A 19,517-nucleotide genomic window follows, 5' to 3' on the forward strand; every position below is an offset into this window, starting at 1 on the left:
AAAAAAAATCACTTCAGATCCAATTTTTTTTATTTTGACAAGGGTAACAGGAAAAAAATGGACCACAAAATTTGTTGTGTAATTTTTTCCTGAAGATGGCATGCCAATACCTGTTGTGAATTCTGTTTTTGGCTCCCTCTGGTGGTTACTGGTGGTACTGGCTGACTTTTGTCTTGCACCTGTTCCCATCAGGAATCTGGGAGTTTCCTATTTAGTCTGGCTTCTCAGTCATTCTAGTGCCGGCAATCAATGTTACCAGAGCACCTCTGTTGCTTGCTACCTGCTCCAAGTCTGCAATTCAGCTAAGTTGGATCTTTGGCATTTTTTGTGTTTGTTTGTCCAGCATGCATTTATATTTCTCTTGCTGCTGGAAGCTCTAGTGATCTGAAATTACTACTCTGGTGTCATGAGTTGATAACGGAGTTTAAGTAATTTCAGGATGGCTGTTTAGGGTTTTGAGGTGACCGCAAAGTCCTCTTTTGTATTTTCTGCTATCTAGTCAGAGGGCCTCTCTTTGCTGAATCTATATTCATACTGCGTACGTGTTTTCCTCTTACCTAACCGTTATTATATGTGGGGGGCTACTATCACTTTTGGGGTTTCCCTGGAGGCAAGCCAGGTCTGTGTATTCCTCTACTAGGAGTAACTAGATCTCCGGCTGGTGCGAGGTGTTTAGGGATAATCGTAGGCACACCCCCTGGCTACTATTAGTTGCGTGTTAGGTTCAGCGTCGCGGTCATCTGAGATTCCATCATTCCTAGAGCTAGTCCGTTTTTGCCTGAGTCCCTGCCATTGGGAACCATGACAGTATTGCCGGCCGCAAATGTATTAAAGGTATTGGCTGAAGAAAGAGAGAAAAGAAGAAGTTTCTGACACTTTTTTTTTTTTTTTTTACTCAGATGTTCTGTCTAGCCATAATTGCAATCTGCTGCTTTTTTCTCTCCTCTTAACCCCTGAATGGCTCAGATCTCAGCTGTTGAGAAATGGATATCCAGAGTTTAGCTACAGGCCTGAGTGCTCTTGCTTCTAAGGTTCAAAATATCCAAGACTATGTTATACATGCTCCTATGTCAGAACCCAAGATTCCTATACCTGAGTTCTTTTCTGGAGATAGATCTCGTTTTTTGAATTTTAAGCACAATTGTAAATTGTATCTTTCTCTGAGATCTCGCTCCGCTGGAGACTCCGCTCAGCAGGTTAAAATTGTGATTTCCTTGTTGCGGGGTGACCCCCAGAATTGGGCATTTGCATTGGCACCAGGGGATCCTGCGCTGCTCAATGTGGATGCGTTTTTTCTGGCACTGGGGTTGCTCTATGAGGAACCTAATTTGGAGATTCAGGCTGAAAAGGCCTTGATAGCCCTCTCTCAAGGGCATGATGAAGCTGAAATATATTGTCAAAAATTTCGAAAATGGTCTGTGCTTACTCAGTGGAATGAGTGCGCCCTGGCGGCGAATTTCAGAGAAGGTCTCTCTGACGCCGTTAAAGATGTCATGGTGGGGTTTCCTACGCCCACAGGTCTGAAGGAATCCATGACTATGGCTATTCAGATTGATCGGCGTTTACGGGAGCGCAAACCTGTGCACCATTTGGCGGTGTCTTCTGAGCAGACACCGGAGATTATGCAATGTGATAGAATTCTGTCCAGAAGTGAACGGCAGAATTATAGGCGTAAAATGGGTTGTGCTTCTACTGTGGTGATTCTGCTCATGTTATATCAGCATGCTCTAAACGCACAAAAAAGGTTGATAAGTCTTTTGCAATTGGCACTTTACAGTCTAAGTTTATTTTGTCTGTAACTTTGATCTGTTCATTATCATCTATTACTGTGGATGCCTATGTGGATTCTGGTGCTTCCTTGAGTCTTATGGATTTGTCCTTTGCCAGACGCTGTGGGTTTAGCCTAGAGCCTTTGGAAGTTCCTATCCCTCTGAAGGGTATTGACTCCACACCATTGGCTAGGAATAAACCACAATACTGGACACAAGTGACTATGTGTATGACTCCTGACCATCGGGAGGTGATTCGCTTCCTTGTGTTGCATAACTTGCATGATGTCTTAGTGCTTGGATTGCCATGGTTGCAAACTCATAATCCAGTCCTTGACTGGAAAACAATGTCTGTGTTAAGCTGGGGATGTCAGGGGGCTCATGGGGAAGTACCTTTGGTTTCCATTGCTTCATCTACTCCCTCTGAAATTCCGGCATTTTTGTCTGACTATTGTGATGTTTTTGAGGAGCCCAAACTTAGTTCTCTCCCCCCTCACAGGGATTGTGATTATGCTATAGACTTGATTCCGGGCAGCAAGTTTCCCAAGGGTCGTTTGTTTAATCTGTCTGTGCCTGAACATGCTGCTATGCGAGAGTATATTAAGGAGTCCTTGGAAAAGGGACATATCCGTCCATCCTCATCCCCTTTAGGAGCAGGTTTTTTTTTCGTGGGTAAAAAAGATGGCTCCCTGAGGCCCTGTATTGATTATCGCCTGTTAAATAAGATTACAGTCAAATACCAGTATCCTTTGCCACTATTGACTGATTTATTTGCTCGTATTAAAGGGGCAAAGTGGTTCTCTAAGATTGATCTTCGGGGTGCATATAATTTGGTGCGGATTAAGCAGGGAGATGAGTGGAAAACTGCATTTAATACGCCCGAGGGCCATTTTGAGTATTTGGTAATGCCTTTTGGTCTTTCTAATGCTCCTTCAGTCTTTCAGTCCTTTATGCACGATATTTTCCGTAAATACCTGGATAAATTTATGATTGTGTATTTGGATGATATTTTGATTTTTTCGGATGACTGGGAGTCGCATGTTCAACAGGTTAGGAAGGTTTTTCAGGTTTTGCGGGCCAATTCTTTGTTTGTAAAGGGTTCAAAGTGTATTTTTGGGGTTCAGAAGATCTCCTTTTTGGGGTATATTTTTTCCCCTTCTTCTGTTGAGATGGATCCTGTCAAGGTTCGGGCTATTTGTGATTGGACGCAGCCTACTTCCCTGAAGAGTCTTCAGAAGTTCTTGGGCTTTGCTAATTTCTATCGTCGATTTATAACTGGGTTTTCAAGTGTTGCTAAACCTCTGACTGATTTGACTAAGAAGGGTGCTGATGTTGCCAATTGGTCCTCTGCGGCTGTGGAGGCCTTTCGGGAACTTAAGCGCCGCTTTTCTTCCGCCCCTGTGTTGCGCCAGCCTGATGTTTCGCTCCCTTTTCAGGTCGAGGTTGATGCTTCCGAGATTGGAGCGGGGGCGGGTTTGTCGCAGAGAAGTCCCGATTGCTCAGTGATGAGACCATGTGCATTCTTCTCTCGAAAGTTTTCGCCCGCCGAGCGAAATTATGATGTCGGTAATCGGGAGCTCTTGGCTATGAAGTGGGCATTTGAGGAGTGGCGTCATTGGCTTGAGGGTGCTAGACATCAGGTGGTGGTCTTGACTGATCACAAGAATCTGATTTACCTTGAGTCTGCCAGGCGTCTGAATCCTAGACAGGCGCGCTGGTCGTTGTTTTTCTCCCGGTTTAATTTTGTGGTTTCATACTTGCCGGGTTCAAAAAATGTGAAGGCAGATGCCCTTTCTAGGAGTTTTGAGCCTGACTCCTCTGGTGATTCTGAGCCTACGGGTATCCTTAAGGATGGGGTGATTTTGTCTGCTGTCTCCCCAGACTTGCGACGTGCTTTGCAGGAGTTTCAGACTGATAGGCCTGATCGTTGTCCGCCTGGGAGACTGTTTGTTCCAGATGAATGGACCAGTAGAGTCATCTCGGAGGTTCATTCTTCTGTGTTGGCAGGTCACCCTGGAATTTTTGGTACCAGAGATTTGGTGGCCAGGTCCTTCTGGTGGCCTTCCCTGTCTCGGGATGTGCGTGCCTTTGTACAGTCTTGTGATGTTTGTGCTCAGGCCAAGCCTTGCTGTTCTCGGGCTAGTGGATTGTTGTTGTCCTTGCCTATTCTGAAGAGGCCGTGGACGCACATCTCTATGGACTTTATCTCGGACCTCCCGGTTTCTCAGAAAATGTCCGTCATTTGGGTGGTGTGTGACCGTTTTTCTAAGATGGTTCATTTGGTACCCTTGCCCAAATTGCCTTCTTCATCTGAGTTGGTTCCTTTATTTTTTCAGAATGTGGTTCGTTTACATGGTATCCCAGAAAACATCGTTTCTGACAGGGGGTCTCAATTTGTGTCTAGGTTCTGGCGAGCGTTCTGTGCCAGGATGGGCATTGATTTGTCTTTTTCGTCTGCATTCCATCCTCAGACTAATGGCCAGACAGAGCGAACTAATCAGACCTTGGAGACTTATTTGAGGTGTTTTGTGTCTGCTGATCAGGATGATTGGGTCGCCTTTTTGCCGTTGGCAGAGTTTGCCCTCAATAATCGGGCCAGTTCTGCCACTCTGGTTTCTCCTTTCTTTTGCAATTCAGGGTTTCACCCTCGTTTTTCATCTGGCCAGGTGGAATCTTCGGATTGCCCTGGAGTGGACACGGTGGTGGATAGACTGCACCGGATTTGGAGTCATGTGGTGGACAATTTGAAGTTGTCTCAGGAGAAGACTCAGCAGTTTGCTAATCGTCATCGTCGTGTGGGTCATCATCTCCGCGTTGGGGACTTGGTGTGGTTATCTTCTCATTTTGTCCCTATGAAGGTCTCTTCTCCTAAGTTTAAACCTCGGTTCATAGGTCCTTATAAGATTTTGGAGATTCTTAATCCTGTATCTTTTCATTTGGACCTACCAGCATCTTTCACCATTCATAATGTCTTCCATCGGTCGTTGTTGCGGAGGTACGAGGTACCGGTTGTTCCTTCTGTTGAGCCTCCTGCTCCTGTGCTGGTGGAGGGTGAATTGGAGTATGTTGTGGAGAAGATTTTGGACTCTCGCGTTTCCAGACGGAGACTTCAATATTTGGTTAAATGGAAGGGATACGGTCAGGAGGATAATTCTTGGGTGACTGCCTCCGATGTTCATGCCTCTGATTTGGTTCGCGCCTTTCATAGGGCGCATCCAGATCGCCCTGGTGGTTCTCATGAGGGTTCGGTGCCCCCTCCTTAAGGGGGGGGGTACTGTTGTGAATTCTGTTTTTGGGCTCCCTCTGGTGGTTACTGGTGGTACTGGCTGACTTTTGTCTTGCACCTGTTCCCATCAGGAATCTGGGAGTTTCCTATTTAGTCTGGCTTCTCAGTCATTCTAGTGCCGGCAATCAATGTTACCAGAGCACCTCTGTTGCTTGCTACCTGCTCCAAGTCTGCAATTCAGCTAAGTTGGATCTTTGGCATTTTTTGTGTTTGTTTGTCCAGCATGCATTTATATTTCTCTTGCTGCTGGAAGCTCTAGTGATCTGAAATTACTACTCCGGTGTCATGAGTTGATAACGGAGTTTAAGTAATTTCAGGATGGCTGTTTAGGGTTTTGAGGTGACCGCGAAGTCCTCTTTTGTATTTTCTGCTATCTAGTCAGAGGGCCTCTCTTTGCTGAATATATATTCATACTGCGTACGTGTTTTCCTCTTACCTAACCGTTATTATATGTGGGGGGCTACTATAACTTTTGGGGTTTCCCTGGAGGCAAGCCAGGTCTGTGTATTCCTCTACTAGGAGTAACTAGATCTCCGGCTGGTGCGAGGTGTCTAGGGATAATCGTAGGCACACCCCCTGGCTACTATTAGTTGCGTGTTAGGTTCAGCGTCGCGGTCATCTGAGATTCCATCATTCCTAGAGCTAGTCCGTTTTTGCCTGAGTCCCTGCCATTGGGAACCATGACAAATACCCCATTTGAGGGAGAAAACTACTGTTTGGACACACAGCAGAGCTTGGAAGGGAAGGAGCGCCATTTGACTTTATTAACATACAATTTGTCAGAACAATTGGAGGACGCCATGTCGCATTCGAAGAGCCTCTTAAGTGACTAAAGAGTGAAAATACATCACAAGTGACACCATTTTGCGAACTAGACACCTCAGGGAACTGATCTAGATGTATGGTGAGCACATTGAACCCTCAGGTGCTTTACAGAAGCTTATAATGTTGAGCCATAAAAATAAACAAAAATCTAATTTTCCTCACAAATATGATTTTAGCACAAAATATTGCATTTTCATAAGAGTAAAAAGAGAAATTGCATCACACATTTTGTTGTGCAATTTCTACCGAGTACGCCCAATATGAGGGAGATATGAGGGCGAAAACTACTGTTTGGGAACAAAGCAGGGCTCGGAAGTGAATGAGCATCATTTGACTTTTTGAAAGTAAAATTTCCTGGAATCATTAGCAGATGTTATGTCCCATATGGAGAGCACCTGATGTGCCTAAACAGTAGAAACCCCCCTCATATGACCCCATTTTGGAAACTAGACATATCACGGAATATATTTAGATGTGTGGTGAGCACCTTGAACCCCCAGATGCTTCACAGAAGTTTATAATATTGAGCCTTGAAAATAATAAAATTACATTTTCCTAACAAAAATGTTATTTTAGCCCCAAATTTTGCATTTTCTTTAGGGTAACAGGAGAAATTGCACCATACAATTTGTAGTGAAATTTCTCCTGGGTATGCCAATACCCCATATGAGAGGGAATACTACTTTTGAGGAACACTGCAAAGCTCAGAAGGGAAAAGGTGCCACATTGGAGTTCAGATTTTGCTGAAATGGTTTAAGGGTGCCATGTCACATTGGCAGAGGGCCTGAGGTGCCAGAACAAGAGAAATCCCCCATATATGAGCCCATTTTACAAACTACACTCCCCAATGAATTCATCTAGTGCAGTGCTTCCCAAACTCCAGTCCTCACGGACACCAACAGGTCCATTTTCAGGATTTCCTTAGTATTGCACAGGTGATGGAAGCATCAGGAATTCTCTCACATGTGCAGCACTATGGAAATCCTGAAAACAGGGCCTGTTGGGGTCCGTGAGGACTGGAGTTTGGGAAATACTGATCTAGTGGTACAGTGATCATATTGACACCATGACACCATATGAGCCTCACAGAATTTTATACCAATGAGCAGAGAAGAAAGAATAAACTACATTTTTACCACTAAAAGATATTTTAGCCACAAGTTTTTCATTTTTGTAACCCATGACTCCTTGGGTTTTTTCCAGAAGCAAGCAGCAATGAATGTTGCCGAGTAAAAATTGGAAACTGCCGTTGTAGTGACCAGTATGCTGTAGTGATCAGTATGTTGCAGTCATCAGTGTGTTATGTCCAGCCTGTGCTTCTGGAGACATGCACCCGTAAGTTAGGCGGGTTCTCATCACTTCAGAAATGCCAAATGGGGACAATATATGTGGTTTAGGTACACTGGGGCTCAGAAGGGAGGGGAGGCATTTGGATTTGGGAGCTCAGAATTTGCTGAATTTCTTTTGGTGGGCAGGGAGCCATTTCACTTTTCCAGAGCCTTTGTACTACCAGTAAGATAGAAGCCCTTTATATTTCCTTTAACAGATGATAGACCTGTTAAATGACTTTTTTAGGACTTGCCGTCTGTCTGAACAGTCACAGCCAGAGGACCCAGAAGAAACAGCGGCGTGCGGCGGTGGAACAAGGACAGGTGAATATCACAACTGCCAGGGGCCTGAGCCAGTGGCGACTCCGGCACTTGGCCCCCATACCGCACCAGTTTCCCCGCCTGCTCAGGACACTGGCACCTGAACCCACAGCTACGAGAGATGAGTATGTCATTTTTTTTATCGCAGCAGCATCATATGGGGCATATTATTCTATGGAGCATCTTATGGGGCCACCATTAACCTTTTATGCAGCATTATATGGGGCATATTTTAATGTGGAGCATCTTATGGGGCCATTATTAACCTTTGTGCAGCATTATATGGGGCATATTTTTTATATGGAGCATCTTATGAGGCCCATCATGAACTGTATGGAGCATTATATGCTGCTCCTGATTCAGTATGGACATTCAAAAACATTTAACCTACTGATGTGTCAATTAATTTTACTTTTATTGGTATATATTTTTATTTTTGAAATTTACCAGTAGCTGCTGCATTTCCCACCCTAGGCTTATACTTGAGTTAATAAGTTTCCCAGGTTTTTTTTGCAAAATTAGAGGTCTCGGCTTATGCTCCGATTGGCGTATACTCAAGTATATAAGGTACTTTGGGGTTTCCATCTAAATCACTGAGTAACATGATTCAGATGAAACCCTGAGGGATCCATTCATTAAAATGAGGCAGCAGAGTTACTGTGGACTCTGTCTGGCCTCTGTTCAGAGGTGTTATTTTCAGAAGTGCACAAAACTGTAGCCGACAGCACTTTTATGCAATCTTAAAAAGATGGACACCATCGGATCACAGGTCAGGCGGCGTCTACAGTGCCTCCATCTGTCTCATAGTGAATTTTCCAGAGGTTCCGTTTGAATCATGCTCAGCGCAAAGTGTAGGATTAATGTGCACGGAGCCTTACTTCAATCTTTGGGAAGCAGATTGAAATAATCAACAGCAGGCGAATAATTGGTTTTACTTATTCCTTACGCTGTTCCTCATGCAGTATAAGTGATTAGACGACTTTGTTCTTCAGGTCGGTGTGATTACAGCGATACCAGATTTATATTAGGTTTTTATGTTTGGCAGCTGTCACAAACTAAAAGACACTTTTTATTGCAAAAAATAGTTTTTGCATCACTGTATGTTGAAAGCTGTAATATTTACATATTTTGGCCAACAGAGTCAATTGATGGCTTGTTTTTTGCAGGACGAGTTGACGTTTTTATTGGTACCATTTTTGGGGCACATAACTTTTTTATTGCTTTCTATCCTGATTTTTGGAAGGCAGAAAGAACAAAACCAGCAATTCAGATTTTTTTTTTTGTGGGGATTATTCCTTTCCGTGTGTGGTAAAATTGATAAGACAGTTATTTTCTTCAGGTCAGTAGGATTAACGTGATACCTAATTTATATAGTTTTTTTTATGTTTTGTGCTTTTTCACAAAAAAAAACTATTTCATAGAAAAAAATTATTATTTTTGCATCACTTTATTCTGAGAGCTATAGCTTTTTCATTTTTCTGCTGATAGAGCTGTATGATGGCTTGTTTTTTTTGCAGTACAAGATGCCGGTACCATGTTTATTTATATCAGTCTTTTTGATCATCTTTTTTTCCCCACTTTTTATTGGGAGGTATGATGATAAAGCATTGTTTTTTGCCTTGTTTTTTATTTATTTTTTATCATGTTCAATAAAAGAACTAAGCAGTGGAAAGTTTTATAGGTCAAATCATTGCCGATGTGCCAATACCAAACATGTGTACTTTTACTGTTGATATTTTTTTCATACAAATATTTATTTATAAATACATCTTTTGATTTTATTATTTTTTACAATAAAAAATTATTTTAAATATACTGTATTTACATTTTTATTTTTACATTTTTTTCCTTAATTATCAGATTGGCCTTGGCACTGGAATGCAGTGGCTTTTGTGACTGGTACAAAGAGGTTTGGAGATTTGGCTGAGGTGGCAGAACAAGTGAGCAAAGGAGAAGATAAAATGTTTTATTTTTCCTGTCCTAACAACAATCATGACAGTTTCAATTTGGAACAATCTCTGAATATGCCACATTTGAGTGAATTGGATCAAATAGATTTTCAAGAGATTTGCTCATCTCTAATAACCACTCAAGGCTAATAGACTTCTGTTTTTTGTGAACATTCAGAATTATCTCCACTGATTGGCTCATGACATAATAAATTCTTTTCTTGAAGCTGTGCACAAAGTGTAAAGGATACGTTCACCAACCTTTGTAAGATCTGAACTTTTGCACCAAAAAATCTGATTCTTCAGAAATCTTGTTTTCGATGGTTTCCTTGCCCATTCCAAAATCTCGAAGTGTTGACAGAGTAAACCGTCTCATTGTTCTCCAGTTATCCATGGAAGCAAAAATAAGTCCTGAGGACACATTATATAAGAAGGGAAGATGAGAGAAGCAAGATGGCAACCAATACTTTATATCTACTGGTTAACTCAGAGCACTTTAAAGACTCAAAAGGCCAAATTTTTAATGTGTCGAAAAATATTTTGCGATTAACAAAACAGTGTCTACTTAAAATGAGACATTTTTTAAGAAAGTCCTACGTGAGTGACTTAAGGTGTGCAACATTTCTAAATTATATCTCTTGCTGATCAAATCAGTGTTTACCCTACAGTAAAATATGTTTTGTTTCTCTCTGCTCAGTAAACTTAAATTTTTGGCAGAAGTTGGGAAGTATGAGGAGATATGGAACTTAATAGTGATGAGCGAATATACTTGTGGCGCCCCTAGGGGTATTTGCCACAAAAATAGTTATTGACACCAAATACAAATATTAAAATAGCAAGACTGCACTACCATCTCCGACCAGAAGGGGGAGCTCCAGAGACTCCCTTTGATCTATTCTGGTCTGAGAAAAGGACTGGCAGTTGGGTTGAGGAGCTGAAAGTGAGAGGTCGTATAACTGAACTCCTAACAGCCCTATAACGGATTATAGGCCCGTAATACCCATAGTAGGAAAAGAGGAATAGAGAAAAAGGACATTGTGAGAACCGGGTAGCAATAACCTCTACCCAGAATAGGCGCAGAGACGAATACAGGATCCGTGGCTATATTCGTTATATACAATACAGCAACCAGAAGGAAGTGAGGTGATATCGGCTTCACCAGGGTAAGACGCAGCAACAGACACAGAGTTCAGCGGTACTCCCAGAGGGGGTAAGCCGACAAAAAAGGACTCGGGTTGTCCGTCGAACCAGAGTACAGAAGAGACAGATTGGGTCGGCAGCCAGTTCACAAACAGCAGCAGGGCCATACAGAAACTGCGCATAATAAGAGGTGGAAATCCTGACAGGGTCAAAGTAATTCAGAGTTCTTAAACAGACTCCGGTGACAGTATTAGTTGCAAATCCCTTTTTGTTGAAGTAAACTGGTTAAACGTTTCAGCGCCTCAGTCTTTCATTTGGACAATAGCCATTGATCCAGTATCGGGTCATCACAGCTGAGAGGACCTGCTGCTGATCAAGTAAGTGTCTGTTCCTTCATGATATCCCTTACATTGTGCATCGCCTGAGGCCACAGCACCGGGTCAAGCCACTAGTGACATCCCCCTCAAGAGACGGACCTCATTAATCTGGTGCTGGGTACCTCGGTCTCCCGGGCGTCCCAACTTTCCCCCTTAGTTAAGAACAGTACTCCGGGACTGTGTCGGACGATAACATTTTGAAATAACAATTGATATGTACAGAGTCTTAAAAATGAAAAGTTACAAAAACCACTCAAAGAAACAAAAAAAAATTGAATTCTGTAAAAAGTCACTTCAAATAGCGTCCTTTAATTCAGTTCTATCCTTGAAGGTACTAGGAAGCAAAGTTCACAAAGCATTCTTTCCGGAGCTTTGATTTAGTGTTTCCGGGCTGATAAAAAGTTCAAGAATATGCAAGAAGTTCATACAGGTAAGTCTCTGTAGGTACTGGGCTTAAACGTTACAGAACGATAACAATGACTATAGTCTTATAGTTGGTAATCCGCATACCTGGCCGGTAATTGACCCTGGGTACTACGCTGGGATCTACGTAATAGCGGTGTCTCTTTATGTGGTGTACTATTGTCTACTGCGGATATAGTATCTGCCCTCTCTGCTAAAGATAATTCCACCACTATGGGGTTGGCAAGTCCACCGTGAATGGGATCACTCTGATCAGGAATCTGTTCTTCCTGACCTGGAACCTCTTGTAGTACGGGGTCAGCCTCTTCCTGTCTTGGGACTTCTAATATTGGATTCGGTGTTGGATAAAAGGCCACCATGGGAACCAATACTGCACCATGGTATGTTAGTAGGGTTTTGGGAAAGTCTCCTATACAGGTGTGATACATTTCCTCCTCTTTTTCCTTTACTGGTTGAACCTGTATAGGTTGAATAACTTCTGATTCTGGCTGGACAACTTCTGGCTCTTTCAACGTTTCCGGACATAATTTAAGTACTTGGTCACCCGGTCTTAATGGAGTTTCTAGAGCATTCTGGTTGAAAGTTCGCTCTTGTCTTTCTCTGGTTTGCTGGAGGCTTCTTTCCACACTCTCTTACACTTGGCGATACTGCTTTTGCCGTACGACATCCCAATTGGAGTCTTGAACTTCTGCGTCTGGTTTCAGAATTCCCATTTCTAGATCTATTGGCAATTGGCCAGGTCTTGCACGCATAAGATAAGCTGGGGTGCAGTTGGTAGAGCTCACCGGGACATGATTATACAGATCCACCAAGTCAGGCAATTTCTCTGGCCATTGATTCCTTTCCGTTTCAGGTAAAGTCTTTAGTAGGTCTATCACAATATGGTTCATCTTCTCACATAAGCCGTTTGTTTGTGGATGATAAGCCGTCTTTCGGATCTTTTTGCAACCATACATATTACAGAATTCTCTGAAGATCTCTGATTCGAAGGCTGTACCCTGGTCAGTGAGAACCTGTTCCGGATATCCATGGGGTCTACAAAAGTACGTTTGGAACGCTTTGGCTGCTGTTTTTGCAGTCAGATCTTTTACAGGTACTACTACCAAGAAGCGCGAATAATGATCCACAATGGTCAAGGCATAGATGTAACCGGACCAGCTCGGTGTCAACTTCACGTGGTCCATGGCTACCAGTTCAAGTGGTTGTTTGGTGATTATGGGCTGCAGTGGTGCTCTTTGGCTCTTTTGATCGTTCCTTCTGAGGTTGCACGGGCCACAGTTTCTACACCACTGTTCGATTGATTTTCTCATCCCGACCCAATAAAATCTTTCTCTCAGAAGTACTTCTAGCTTTTTCCAACCAAAGTGACCAGCACCATTGTGGTAAGCCTCGAGGACCATCCTCACATCTTGTTTAGGCGCGATAATCTGCCAAACCAATTCATGTGTTTTCGGATTGGTGTATCTTCTACAGAGTTTCCCTTGATACAGGAACATTTTGCCTCTCTCTTTCCAGAGTTGATGTGTCTCTTCTGGGGCATCCTCATCGGGATATGCACTTTGCTCAGTCAATAGTTCCTTCACTAGCTTCACAGCCGGATTGCTATCTTGGGTGTCAGCCCATCTATGGTGTGCTAACGGATTAAAATTCACTTCTTGTTGTTTCTGATAGGTATTTGACTGACGATGTTTTACCTTGGGCTGATGAAAGGCTGGTAGTTCAATTTCTTCAAGCTCCCTCATTTCTTCTTCTACATCTCTCAAGTGTGGCATCCGGGATAGGGCATCAGCATTTCCATTCTTGCGACCTGCTCAATACTTGATCACAAAGTTGTAATTAGATAACCGGGCTATCCATCGCTGTTCTAACGCACCTAATTTAGCCGTGTCTAGGTGGGTCAATGGATTGTTGTCAGTATAGACAATAAATTCTGCACCAGTCAAATAGTGTTTGAAACGTTCAGTCATAGCCCAAACTACTGCCAGTAGCTCCAATTTGAAGGAGCTATAATTTTCAGAATTTCTTTCAGTAGGCCGGAGTTTTCTACTTGCAAAGGCGATGACTTTCTCCCGACCTTCTTGCTTTTGTGACAGCACCGCTCCCAATCCCACATTACTGGCATCGGTGTAGAGGATGAAAGGTTGATGGTAATCCGGATATGCTAGAACTTCTTCTCCGGTTAGTGCCTTCTTTAGTTGTTCAAAGGAGTCTTCTCTTTCATCGTTCCACTGAAAAGGAGGGTTTCGGTTTGAAGGTTTCTTCGTCTGCCCTATCAAAGCATCTTGCAAGGGCGCTGCCAATTTGGTAAATCCTTTTATAAATCTACGATAGTAACCCACTAATCCCAAGAATTGCCTCACTTCTTTTGCGTTGGTAGGTCTTGGCCAATCCCTTATGGCAGTTATTTTCTCGGGATCCGGTGCTACTCCCTCCGAACTCACGATGTGCCCTAAGTATTGTACCTTTGGCTTGAGAGGTGACATTTGGATGGTTTGATTTTCATACCATACTTGGATAAGGCTTCGAACACCTCTGCCAGGTCTGTTAAGTGCTGTTCGTAAGTCTTTGAGTAGACGATCACATCATCTAGGTACAGGAGGACGGTCTCGAAGTTCTTGTGTCCGAGGCAACATTCCATCAGTCGCTGGAAAGTACCGGATGCGTTGCAGAGTCTGAACGGCATGCGATTAAATTTGCTTAGACCCATTGCTGTGGTGAATGCCATTTTTTCTTTATCTCTCTCAGCCACAGGGACTTGCCAATACCCGCTTGTTAAGTCTAAGGTGGAAAAATAATTAGCAGATTTCAAAGCAGTCAAGGACTCTTCTATCCTAGGCAAGGGATAGGCGTCTTTGTGGGTGATGTTATTAATCTGCCGGTAATCTACGCACATTCTCATGGTTCCGTCCTTTTTTTTGACAATCACCAGAGGGGCCGCCCAAGGGCTACAACTATCTCTTATTACCCCTGCCTGTTTCATCTCTCTCAGCATGTCCTTCGCGCATTGATAGTGAGCGGGCGGTATGGGTCTATATCTTTCTTTTATCGGGGGATGGTCACCAGTGGGGATTGTATGTTCCACCCCTTCTATCCGTCCGAAGTCCAATGGGTGTTTACTGAAGACCTGTTCATATTCCGTCACTAATCTATACACCCCTTGTCTTTGATGGGTAGGTGTTGAATCTACACCCACGTCTAGCTGTTGACACCAATCCTCCGATTCTCCATCTGAGCCGTTATTTTCCACCTGACAGGTCGATTCTAAGGGCTCAACGGTTGTGATGGCATTGTTGTCAACAGTATATAACTTTGCCACTGTAGCATACCTTGGCAAAGTGACCTCTTCCTCTCCACAGTACAAAAGTCGTACCGGCACCCGTCCCCGGTGTACCTCGACCACCCCTCATGCCGTGAGTATAGTGGGCCTGCTGTCGGTGTACGCTGGTTCTATTAAGGCTTGATAGTCTCGTCCTTTAGTACCAATGGCCGCTCTACACCATACCAGCATTTCTGTTTTTGGTGGGATTACAATAGACGTTGGATCACTCACCCTCACACTGCCGATTTCTCCACCTGCAACTTCTATCTGTTGCCTTAACATTAATACTTTTATTTCCCTCCAGAGAACTCTCTGCTGGCAGGATAGGGCAGTTTCAGCAATTTGATGTAAGACAGAAATAACTTCGGAAAAGCAGTTCTCTAACACATTCATTCCTATCAATACAGTTGGTTCACAGTTCTGTCGGTCAACATCAACAACAATTATACCCTGTTTCTTCAATTCTGCTTTACCAATCTTTATGGTCATCTCCCTGAATCCTAGTTTCGGTACCAACTTACCATTACTGGCCCATATATCTAGTTCAACATCAGAGGGTCCTTTATCAATATCTACCTCAGCCCAGTACCTCTTATAAAGGATATATGGTATGGATGAAATCTGGGAACCTGTATCCAGCAAAGCGTTGAGGGGAATTCCGTCCAGCACGATAGGGATGATGGGTCATCCTCCGATGTACCTGTCGTGCCAGGGTGTTGGGCCTTGAAAATTCATTCCTGCGAAGCGGCCCGCATTCCCAGGGGATTCCCGTTTAAATCACAATTTCATGCAAAGTGGCCTGGCTGCTGGCAACGGCGGCAAATGGGCTGTCCATCCGGTTGGTAGCGGTCACGGGGTCGTCCTCTCCATGTCGGGTATCTCCGGGACCTCATCCATGGAACATCCTCTCTACGGTTTGCCAAATCCATCTTGGGTTCTCTCATCTCCTGCATGGTTTTAGCCATTCAAGCAACAACATCAGTTAAAGAGTCAAGCTTTTGCTGAAGAGCCTCATTAGTAATGGGCCCCAGGGACTTAGCACTGGCACTGGACGTAGCTGATGTCACTGGCATTCCCCGTTGCTGAAGTACATCTGCCATGGGTTGTGTGAGATCCTGATCCTGAGGTGCCTCTGCCAGCTGGAGACGTATAGCGCTCTCCTTTAATTGGGCAAATGTCAATTCAGGGTTCTTAAAAACAAGCATGCTCACATGCCCCCAGTGAGAAGGGGTGTAGAGTCCCTCAATAAATTGGTCTCTTAGCAGTTTATCGGCTCCTGTGTTAAAAATGGGTTCAGCCAGTGTAAGTGATTTAAGGGCTTCCTGCAGGTTTAAGGCAAAATCTCTCACGCCCTCATTAGCTTTTTGTTTGCAATTAAAGAATCGTACTTTAGCTTTGCTGCTGGTAGTGGTTTCAAATGTAGCTTTTAATCCAGCAAATATGCATTCAACAGTACCTTTTAGATCAGTTGCCCATGCCGTGACTTCTCGCTTAGCATGGCCACTTAACTGCATCATCAGGAGACTAACACGCTGAGCTTCACCCACGGGGAACATATCAAAATGAGCCAGCATCTTTTCCCTGAAACCTTCAAGGGTATTAGGTTCACCTTCATACATTGGAAGCCACGGGCCACCCGGGGTATATGGCATCAACACCGGCATGATGGGCGCCATTTTTACCCCATTATAACCAATGGAGAAAAGTCACTTTCAATAGTTTTCAATGGGGAATGGGATTTTCTTTAATAAAGTCAATTTCCAAGATTTTTCATCCAAATTTTCACAGTTTCAGACTCCAATTACGGCACACAATACCCGGTGTACGGGCTGGCCCGATCCTGTTCGTGACACCAGTTGGGACGCCCGGGAGACCGAGGTACCCAGCACCAGATTAATGAGGTTCGTCTCTTGAGGGGGATGTCACTAGTGGCTTGACCCGGTGCTGTGGCCTCAGGCGATGCACAATGTAAGGGATATCATGAAGGAACAGACACTTACTTGATCAGCAGCAGGTCCTCTCAGCTGTGATGACCCCGATACTGGATCGATGGCTATTGTCCAAATGAAAGACTGAGGCGCTGAAACCTTTAACCAGTTTACTTCAACAAAAAGGGATTTGCAACTAATACTGTCACCGGAGTCTGTTTAAGAACTCTGAATTACTTTGACCCTATCAGGATTTCCACCTCTTATTATGTGCAGTTTCTGTATGGCCCTGCTGCTGTTTGTGAACTGGCTGCCGACCCAATCTGTCTCTTCTGTACTCTGGTTCGACGGACAACCCGAGTCCTTTTTTGTCGGCTTACCCCCTCTGGGAGTACTGCTGAACTCTGTGTCTGTTGCTGCGTCTTACCCTGGTGAAGCCGATATCACCTCACTTCCTTCTGGTTGCTGTATTGTATATAACGAATATAGCCACAGATCCGGGATTCGTCTCTGTGCCTATTCTGGGTAGAGGTTATTGCTACCCGGTTCTCACAATGTCCTTTTTCTCTATTCCTCTTTTCCTACTATGGGTATTACGGGCCTATAATCCGTTATAGGGCTGTTAGGAGTTCAGTTATACGACCTCTCACTTTCAGCTCCTCAACCCAACTGCCAGTCCTTTTCTCAGACCAGAAGAGATCAAGGGGAGTCTCTGGAGCTCCCCCTTCTGGTCGGAGATGGTAGTGCAGTCTAGCTATTTTAATATTTGTATTTGGTTTCAATAACTATTTTTGTGGCAAATACCCATAAGGGAGCCACATACTCATTACTCAAGATTTCCCGAGCACGGTCGGGTGACCTCCGAGTATTTTTTAGTGCTCGGAGATTTAGTTTTCCTCACCTCAGCTGTATGATTTACATCTCTTAGCCAGCTTGATTAAATGTGGGGATTCCCTATCGACCAGGCAACCCCCACATGTACTTATGCTGGCTAACAGATGTAAATCATTCAGCTGTGGCTATGAGAACTAAATCTCCGAGCACTAAAAAATACTCAGAGGACACCCGAGCGTGCTCGGGAAAACTTAAGTAACGAGTATATTCACTCATCACTAGAAATTAAGTCATTGTAATATTAACCAGTTGAACAAGAACTTAAAGTAAAATGTAGATCAAGAAATGAGAAAGGAATAAAACCGGAGAACAAACATGCCAAATAATCAGGCCACAAATCATAATGTAGGTTCTTGCACCAACCTGCCAGAAAAGATCTTTGAGTAGGTGTGAGGTCTAGTTGAGTAGGTGTGAATTGATTTGGCTGTCAAGAGATTTGCCAGTCTATGTGAAGACACAGATGACAGTATAACTCAGAAGGGGATTGCAACATAATGCTCGGACTGACCGTCGGCCCTCCTAACTAGTGATGAGCTAATTTGTTCAGAAAACGAAGGCTGAACATAAATATGGCACATTCGGATTCATAATCAGAAACCCAAACAAAATTTTATAAAATCGGTAAAAATCGATGACATTCGGTAAAAGTGCTGGAAAATATTTACATTGCCACAAAAACATTTTCAGCACTTTAGCAACGATAACACCCACAATGTCCTGACACAAGGGCTTGTGTCATTGGCTACTGAAATCACATGTACCTCTGTATATAAAAAGCGGACATCTTGTTTTAGTGCCAGTTTGACACTGTAACAGCATAGAGAGGCTGCTCCTGATGCTGCCACTGTAACAGCAAGAATTCAGTTATTTAGTTAGGTGGTTGTATATCAGTCAGATAGTGTAGCTAGATAGTGTTCAGTGTGGCTATAAATTTACCTTCTGAAAAATGTTTTTGGGCATTACTGAGGTTGTCAGACAAAGCCAGCAGGGCACATGTGTTGTGCACTGCTTCTATAGTGCTGCATGCACGAGTATAGCATTCTAAGTAATATTATTTCAGTAGCTAAAGGTGAAAAAACCTGCTGTTTCCTTCATTTTAGCTAGTTAGATAGATGGTTTCATATCAGTCAGATAGTGTAGCTAGATAGTGTTCAGTGTGGCTGTAAAATTTACCCTCCGTATTTTTTTTGGGGAAGGGGGCATTTCTGAGGTTCTCAGACAAAGCTGGCACATGTCCTACAAGTGTGTTGTGCACTGCTTCTATTGTGCTCCAAGCGCAAGTATAACATATTAAATAATATTTTTTAATAGCCACATGTTAAAAAGCCTGCTGTATCCCACCTTCTCATTTATTGTTGTGGTGATATGAAACTGTCTGCAGACCTAAGGCACATTAAAATAAATATTTTTTTCTGTTGCTAAATGTGATACAACCCATTGTATCCCATATTCTCATGTTGTGGTGGTGATATGAACCTGTCTGCAGACCTAACACACATTTAAAAAACATTCCATTTTTTTCTGTTGCTGAATATGATATAACCTGCAGTATCACACATTGTCATGTTGTGATAGTTGTATGAACCTGCAGATTCAGTCTTCCCAATCAGGTACAGGGCTACAATTTTGTTCCTGGTGTCATTCAACAGCTCTTTTGTCATTCACCATAGTGGAGTTTGGAGTGTGACTGTTTGAGGTTGTGGACAGGTGTCTTTTATACTGTTAACAAGTTCAAACAGGTGCCATTACTACAGGTAATGAGTGGAGGACAGAGAAGCCTACAGGTCTATGAGAGCCAGAAATCTTGCATGTTTTTAGGTGACCAAATACTTATTTTCCACCATAATTTGAAAAATAAATCTTGCCAAATCAGACAAGGTGATTCTCTGGATTTGTTTTCTCAGCTTGACTCTTATAGTTGTGGTCTACTTATGATGTCACTTACAGGCCTCTATCAT

General features: G+C 43.3%; 1 protein-coding gene across 2 annotated transcripts in view; it reads right to left on the reverse strand.

Annotated features, from left to right (window-relative positions):
• The window catches only part of LOC143808678 (cytochrome P450 2K1-like), a 127,123-nt gene that overhangs the window by 66,899 nt on the left and 40,707 nt on the right, over positions 1 to 19,517 (reverse strand). For both annotated transcript variants that reach the window (XM_077291583.1, XM_077291582.1), the window contains exon 4: positions 9,740 to 9,889. In XM_077291583.1, coding sequence (XP_077147698.1) covers positions 9,740 to 9,889 — 150 coding nt within the window. The remainder of the gene's footprint in view (positions 1 to 9,739; positions 9,890 to 19,517) is intronic.

Source organism: Ranitomeya variabilis, chromosome 2, assembly GCF_051348905.1.
Source record: "Ranitomeya variabilis isolate aRanVar5 chromosome 2, aRanVar5.hap1, whole genome shotgun sequence".
Taxonomy (NCBI): domain Eukaryota; kingdom Metazoa; phylum Chordata; class Amphibia; order Anura; family Dendrobatidae; genus Ranitomeya; species Ranitomeya variabilis.